We start from the raw sequence: 8,600 nt of genomic DNA on the forward strand, positions 1-8,600 counted from the left end.
AAGTTGAAATCTCCTCTTCCTGTTTTTCCTTCTTCCCCTCTCCCACTGGGGTAGATTCTATTCTATTCCCTAATCAGTCATTGGCTGATCAGCCAGCTTTATTGACCAATCAGAAAATAATTGGGAACAATGTTTGGACAACATTGAGACAGGAAATTCTCAGAATAATGATTACAACTAGATATGAAAGCATAAAATCAGCATTTTAACAATACAAGCATAATTGTTACACAGTTCACAATGAAATTGTGCCTACGTGGATACAATAAAAGTGGGATCTTATCATGAAATGCACCTGCTCGCTCTCTATATATACAAGGTACACTGACCACTGGGCATTCCATTTCAAGGAGTATGGCAGGGCATTTACCATTTACCATAGTTCCAGAAAATGCTCATGGCCTGGAGGAAGAAGGTGAAGCAAGAGAGTGATTATTAGGCTCTCTTTTAACATTCCTGTGTTAAGCTGAAAAGAGGAGGCTTCAGGGCATATAAGTACTATCTCATTAAGATAAAATGTTTTTCTTTCCATTTTCTTAAATTCGGATATTACAGGTCTCTTTGGACTCTTAGCTTTAGACTGCTTCTGTTTAGGTTGTAAAAGAGTAGTCAATATAGGTAAGCTCTTGCATATGGACATGGGTATTCCTGCTATTAACATTTGTGTATTAACATCTAACCTTTTTTTCCTATAAAGGGCATTTTCAGCCATTAAATACACCTTTTGTTCCAGATGCTACAATTTAATATTCATGAATCTCAATCTGTGCTTTGGAAGCAGATGACAATAGCTGGAATTTTTAAAAATTATAGTAGCAATAAATATATCATTATAATCAACCAATCAGCACAGAAGTAAAAAGGAGGAAATCTACATAAACAGGACCCAACTTTTTGCTGCATACAGAAAACCCAACTCAGGGACAAAGAGAGACACTACCTCAGAGTGAAAGACTGGAAAACAATTTTCCAAGCAAATGTTCTGAAGAAACAACCTGGAGTAGCCATTCTAATATTGAATAAAATCGACTTCCAACCCAAAGTTATCAAAAAAGACAAAGCAGGGCACTTCATATTCATCAAGGTAAAATGTTACAAGATGAACTATCAATTCTGAATATCTAGGAAAAATCCCAGATGTACCTCAACAGAGGAATGGATACAGAAAATGTGGTACATTTACATAATGGAGTACTACTCAGCTATTAAAAACAATGAATTTATGAAAGTCTTAGGCAAATGGNTGGATCTGGAGGATATCATGCTGAGTGAGGTAACCCAATCACAAAAAACACACTTATTATTCACTCACTGATAATGGATAGTAGCCAATAAACTTAGAATACCCAAGATACAATTTGCAAAACACATGTAACTCAGGAAGAAGGAAGACCAACTTCATTCCTTCTTAGAATGGGGAACAAAATACCCATGGAAGGAGTTACAAAGACAAAGTTTGGAATTGAGACAGAAGGAAGGACCATCCAGAGACGGCTCCATCCAGGGATCCATCCCATAAACAGCCACCAAGCCCAGACACTATTGCATATGCAGCAAGATTTTGCTGACAGCCTCTTGTGAGGCTATGCCAGTGCCTGGCAAATACAGAAGTGGATGCTCACAGTCATCTATTCGATGTAACACATGGCCCCCAATGAAGGATATAGAGAAAGTACCCAAGAAGATAAAGGTGTTTGCAACCCTATAGGAGGAACAACAATATGAACTAACCAGTACCCCCCAGAGCTTGTGTCTCTAGTTGCATATGTAGCAGAGCATGGCCTAGCCTTTGGTCTTGCAAAGATTATATGCCTCAGTATAGGGGAATGCCAGGGCCAGGAAGTGGGAGTGGGTGTGTTGGGGAGCAGTGCAGGGGGAGGTTATAGGGAACTTTCAGGATAGCATTTGAAATGTAAATGAAGAAAATATAAAAAAAAATGTTAGGTGATAACCAACTAAATAAATTAGAGAAGGTGTCCCCTGGCTTTTAAAATGGCTCCATAAGCACAGCCTATTTTATTTATTTTGTTTTATTGTTTGTAAAATTAGGAGCACTTTGCATGTTGTTGTTGGGAAATCATGTACAAGAGTCTGTTTTCCCTAAGCTCTTGTCATTCCCTGATTGCTCAGGACTGATACATATCACAATGTAGCATATTAAAATTTTCCCTCGTTCCTGAGAATATGTATTTTCTACATACATGAAAGGCTAGTCTGTGGCCTGCTATTGATTGTAACTTGCTGCAAGAATGGATTTTTCATACTCACTGGTATGATGTGGTTTCCCATGGGAAATGATAAGCACTGAGGAGCCAAAAGTATTTTTTTTTTTTTTAAAAAGTACTTTCTCTAGTTTCAAGCAACATAGAGATTAAGAAGTGACTTTCTTCCCAGGACTTGTCTCAGCTCCATAATACCTGTGATCCCCTCTGAGGCCCATTTTAACTGACACTTTGGGAGAAGGATACTGGAATATCTTTGTGCTCTAAGAAAAAGACTGTATGAAAATAATGACATCCTGACTGACTGTCAGACATATTGGAATGCCATACTTTTTACCTGGACAAAAGATAGGATTCAGATCCCATTTTCAGCCATTAACAAAAGTCTTATAGTTTCAAATGTAGTTTGTACCAGCTTCTGATCATGGGAGAGAGGTGCATGCCCAATGACATCTGTGGTGCTTTAAATAGGTTTGGTCCCAGTAGAGTGATGTGTTTGAATGCTTGGCTCACAGCTAGTGACGCTATTAGGAGGTATAGAATATATGTGGTCTTGTTGGAATAGGTGTGTAGAGTGCCACTGTGGAGGTGGGTTTTGAGGTTTCCTATGCTTAAGCTCTGCCCAGTCTGGAATCAGGGCCTCCTGCTGGTTGACTCTACAACACAGACTCTTTCTGTGTGAGCACTGAGACAGAGACCTTTGGAAATCATCAAGTCTACCCAGTGTATTCTCTCTCTGATAGGGTAACTATGAGAAATTTGACCCCAAAGCTTACAAATATGGGTCAGTGATGGAAACTCTAACAAGTACTTATAAACTTAGCATATTATAGTTTAAACATGATTAAGAGGGTGAACTCTACTTGTAATTAAGTTTTATGAGATTAAAATATTTAACTTGAACATCAGTATTAGATTTCATAATGTTCTGGATTTTGGTTAAACATCAGTAAGGTATATCGTTCTATATTCAAAAATCAAAGCAGCCATAGAAGCTTAATATCAGTTTAATGATTTCTTTCTGACTTTGTTGTCATTGACCAGTATCTTTATATCTTAAGATAAACTGTTGAAGAATTTAAAATTTCTGAGTTTATGTGCAAAATTAATTTCAATTCGTTACTAGGAATAAATGCAGAAAACCCTGAAAAATGAACACTAGGAAAAAAGCCCAAATCATAGATCTAAATGATTGTAATCGTAGTCATTATTTTTAGTTGCTGTGGTCAAAGGCAGTCGTTAACAATTCACTCAAAATTTTATGTCTTAAGGTGTTTCCAGGAACGCTTCAAAGGCTTTTAGAAATAATGCCCTTGCCAATTTTGTACTCATGAGGCTTTCCCATAGAATCAAAGATGATGATCCTAGAAAAAGATTTAAAAATATATATTAGTACTTGTCAATTTCTGAAAATGTTTCTTACTTCCACTAGGTAATATCTGTTGATCATAATTATTTCATTTGCTTTCTATCATTTAACATTAAAATCACTACTACATAAAGAATATTTGATTCACTAATAGTTATCATTTTTTTAATACCTAACCTGAAAGTTTAGTATCATACTTTCAGGTGGCTGTGTCATATATTATGAAATTAGTTATACATGGACTGATTCTGTGATGTCAGTCAAAACTCTTAACAACAATTTCCATAATCATAATAAATTCATTAAAGAAAATACTCCATGTCTGTGAGAAAATGGTTCTAATATAAATCTCCCAAATGTTATCCACCAACTGAAGGCTGGACTACTGTTCACTGAGTGAGGGAAATTAACCTGCTGGCTGACAGTATCACACTACAGCCAAGACTGTTATGAGAAGAGAAATAATTTGCATTGTGTCACCAATGTATTTGGTAGATCTGACATTTTTGCAATAGTTTTCCATAGGTTTGAAGATAATAAATGTATGTCTAGTTTCTTTTATTTATAATTTAGAGACCCCCAAAACATCACTTTACGTAATAGAAAGAGCATATATGTGCTTAGTATATCTCAAGGTCCTAGGGCACAAATATAAAATGAGGACGACATGGTAATTTTCAAACACTTAGTTAATGAAGTCAGTTTTTCACTCTGCTTTTGGCATTATGAAGCAAAGGTCTTCATTCTTGACCTTTGTTAAAAGTATCAGACGAGTCAGCTAGATAGTGATTTCATTAATGATGGAAAATTTTCTTTTGAAATTCATTTGTCTTCTTTAGACATAAGAGTGAAATAGAAGAGATTAAAATTAAATGAAATAATGACTATATACCAACATGTCTTCATATTACATATTTCACTTAATATTGCAGATGTCAAGGTTCACTGTGGCATTCAAATGAAGGATCTCATCATAAATTTTAAAAAATGTAGTTGGTCATTGGTTTTACCATCTATCAAGAGTAATTACTGCAAATAAAATTCAAAACATGCCCATAGGACTTCATCACATTTTTAATGCATGCTGGTGTGGTGATATCTCTACTTAAAATAGTTTATCCACACTTCCAGACTATATAGATTTGATTTGTTTTCTATTACTCTTTTAAAAATTTTACCTGAATTTCTGTCAGTATCACCAAGAAGTTTGAGCTGTACCAGGACTTTGTTCTGAAGAGAAGTGAAGTCAGGAATAAAAGGGGCTATGTCAGTATGAACAAGGACTCGTGGGGGCAGGGCATTCTGAAAGCTGTATGTTCTATTCTGGGTTGTAGGAAAACGGGCTGCTGCTAAATAGTTCACAGCAATAGCCCAGTTTTCTTCAAAATTTGCTTCTTTGTCAGAATAGAAGTCATATCTAAAAGATAAATAGACAAAAATATCAGTTAAGTTTCATTTCCAAAGAACTGAAATTCTTTCTTTGCAGAAATCATCCACCAACAAAAATAAAATTCAAACATTATTTGGAAAGGAAGTGTGAGAGCATTGTCCATTTGGTTTGTTCCAGGAGTTATAAAGATAGCTAAATAAGATACAAATCTATAAAGGTTGGTGCACTTAGCCACTTCTTTTTAATGTTCTACTTTCCATTTATGTTATTCCTTATGTACACTGTATGTGAAATCCATGGCATAAACATACTAAAGCATGTTTAAAAGCTACAGAATGCATATGTAGCAACAAGTACCAACTAGGTCTAGGGCCACAAGCTGGCAATTCACAAAGCCATACCAAGCAGGAAGGATGGGATCAATGCCATTTGCTACTGCCAGGCCAGGACATATGAGATCCATTTTGTAAATTAATGAAGTCATGGATTTGTTAACAGATAAAACAAACAGAAAAAGAAGGAAAGCAATGTATCATCCTTGTTAATGCTTGTTAACCTTGACTGAAGAGACAAATGTACCCAAAGTTATTTCTGCACCCTGAGAGCATTAACCTGTATGTGATTTGTACTTTTTTTTTTTAAAAGGAAGATTAGATACTGCATATGCTTGTGTGCACCTTTAATCCTAGCACTTGGGAGGCAGAGGCAGGTAGACCTCTGTGGGTTCAAGGCCAGTCTGATCTATGCAGGGAGTTTCAGGTCAGCTAAGACTACACAAAGAAATCCTGTCTCAAAAAATAAAAAAAGAAAAGAAAGAAAGAAAAAAAAAAAAGAAAGAATAAACAAAGGAAGGTAGGAAGAAGAAAGGAAGGAAGGAAAGACGAAAGAAAGATAGAAAGGGAAGAGAAAAGAGAAGAGAAGAGAAGAGAAGAGAAGAGAAGAGAAGAGAAGAGGAGAAGAGAAGAGAAGAGAAAAAAGAAAAGAAAGCAAGAAAATGAAACAAAGAAAAAGGTTTTTAGGGTGAGTAGAAATTGAAAGAGACATGAGGAACATGCTAGAAGAGGGGATAGCCGGGCGGTGGTGGCATACGCAGAGACAGGCAGATTTCTGAGATGGAGGACAGCCTGGTCTACAAAGTGAGTTCCAGGACAGCCATGGCTATACAGAGAAACCCTGTCTCAAAACAAAACAAAACAAAACAAAAAACAAAGGAAAAAACAAAACAAAACAAAAGATTCTACTAGAAGAGGGGATAGGCATGCATCTAGTTTTCAGTGCTTGCAGTTGCCAGTGCTCACTCAACTAAATAATTACCTAAATCTGTGTGCTTTATTACATGTCAATTGTACCTAACTTCATAGAATACAATATGTGAATATTGATTCACTTCCTAAGGTAAGCCTTGATTTGATATAAACACAAGTGTCTTTGTCCTTTTAAATAGAAAAAAAAATAGCAGTAGCTGATTTTGAGACATAAAGCAACCAGGTCTTTACTTCCACTTTGAACTGGAGACTGAAAGATGTCTATTGCTCAGGACAGCTGGCCACAGGTTGTCTGCAGTCAAACAATCACTTAGCTAATAAGCTGACAGATTTCCTCAGATTCTAAGGCTCACAGGTATGATCAATGTACAAAACCCCCACAAGCACTCTGGTTTACTGAATTCTGGAAACTCATTTAGCCAGATACCATGGGGAACCATTAGTCATAAGACACACTGGAACAGAAAGTGAAGCAGAAAATAATCCAAAGCAGGCACTTACACAAAGTAGAGTTGACTAGAGAGAAGTCAAAGCAAACTTAAACATTAAATATTAGGGGAAATTAACTATGAAAACTACCTCACATCTTCTGTATTCAACTACATCCTTAGACAGCAATTAATAAAATTTATGCATATGAAAGTGTCTCAAATGTTTCCACCTACTCTTCACCCATCTTCAGTTGTCCAGAACCTGAGCCTAGCAGGGAAAGCTTGCCAAGAGAAAAACAGAAGGGAAATGCAGGGGAAGCCATGACACAGAAGAGAGGCAAAGAGAGTCCAAAGAGATGAGGACAGATCTCCAGGTCAGATCCCAACACCTGGACAGACCAGGGCCAATAAGTTATTCAGAAGTAGACCTCATTCGAAGAAAGTCTATGGACAGAATTTTTGAAGCTTTGACCAAATTTAGAAGGTGGCTCTAGCTTTTCTGTTCTGTGGCCATAATTGTCATAGACATTTATTAAAAAATAAAAATCACAAATGAGGTTGAACCTAAAGAATAAGATACTGAAAGTGTACCAAAGCCAAAGATGTTAAAACAGGAAGCATAAACCAATGGACCCCAGAGAAATACCTTTTTCCCAGGAATTTCATGCTGAGGGAAGACAGGCTCTAAAGCCCTGGCCTGACCAGAAATAGTCACATGGCAGGAAGAGCTTTCTTGCAATTCTAAAAGTGTATCTGTCTCTCAGTTGAGCTAACTTATGTGTATTTTCTTCATTCTACCTACAAAGTTGTAAGATATCTCCAGGAAAAGAGATGTCTTACAAACTAGGAGACTTTAAGCCCCTGTTTAGAAAAAGTGAACGTAAACTTGTATTCTCTACCAATTCTTTCTTCTAGTTTCTTTTCAAATATGAGAAAGTTAAGGCATTAATATTAAGAACCAAGTAACAGTGTAAGCCGTGATTTCAACCACAAAAATGTAAGCACCACTTATCAGTACAGTGAGCAGCAATGTACAACTCTATCCAGTGCACACTGGTTACACATAGCGTGAGGATCATAGAAGTCAAACATGGTCTTCCTAAGAAGTAGTTTCATGGGCTGATACTTGAAACTGTGAATAAAAAAACAAAGTTCTGTAAGTCTGTTTGAAGAAATCCATGGCAATGGCAGGCTTGGTGGCAGATGACTGTCATCTTGGCTACTCCAGTAGCTAAAAGCTAAATCATGATACCACATGCATTATAGGAGAATAAACACTTCAAGTGTGCGCTGTGTTATGGACCAGTTGACATCAAGAACAGGCAGGCTGTGTTACTGTAGTGAGACATTATCTTAACAAAAATTAGAGGTAATAGGATGGATTATAGCTCGCCAGTAGGGTCATGAATGCATGAGGCCATGAGTTGGTTTAATGGCAAGCACCATAAAACAAGAACAAAGAATTGTGAATCTTGCTGTTCACACTGATAGTAATTTCTATGCATAAAATAGAGGGAGAGATGGACCTGGGTAATAGAGGGGAGGAGGAGGGGGGGAAGTGGAACATGTTCAGGTCCTGGGGGGAGAGGGGTAAGAGACATGAAGCCTCAAGAGTCAGCTTAATGAACGAAAATCTGCAACCTTGGGAGGTGAGAGGTGTGGGGACCCTCTAGCATGTACCAAAGACCTGCGGCATGAGAGAGTCTCAGGACACAAAGAGAGGGAACTTAGATGTAATACCCAACAGTTGGGAGAGAGAACTTGTAGAATCCACCTCCAGTAGAAAGGGCATCAAGTGGAGCGATGGGGTTGCCATCCTACAGTCAACGGCATCAAGTGGAGCGATGGGGTTGCCATCCTACAGTCAAGGGCATCAAGTGGAGCAATGGGGTTGCCATCCTACATTCAAGGGCATCAAGTGGA

General features: G+C 37.4%; 1 protein-coding gene across 1 annotated transcript in view; it reads right to left on the reverse strand.

Annotated features, from left to right (window-relative positions):
- Positions 1 to 3,399: 3,399 nt before the first annotated feature.
- Positions 3,400 to 8,600, reverse strand: part of C21H6orf58 (chromosome 21 C6orf58 homolog) — a 13,360-nt gene continuing 8,159 nt past the window's right edge. Inside the window, exons 5-6 of the mRNA XM_021221883.1 lie at positions 4,770 to 5,008; positions 3,400 to 3,586 (exon numbers count right to left, since the gene is read on the reverse strand). Coding sequence (XP_021077542.1) covers positions 3,489 to 3,586; positions 4,770 to 5,008 — 337 coding nt within the window. The 3' untranslated portion in view covers positions 3,400 to 3,488. The remainder of the gene's footprint in view (positions 3,587 to 4,769; positions 5,009 to 8,600) is intronic.

Source organism: Mus pahari, chromosome 21 (genome assembly GCF_900095145.1).
Source record: "Mus pahari chromosome 21, PAHARI_EIJ_v1.1, whole genome shotgun sequence".
NCBI lineage: Eukaryota > Metazoa > Chordata > Mammalia > Rodentia > Muridae > Mus > Mus pahari.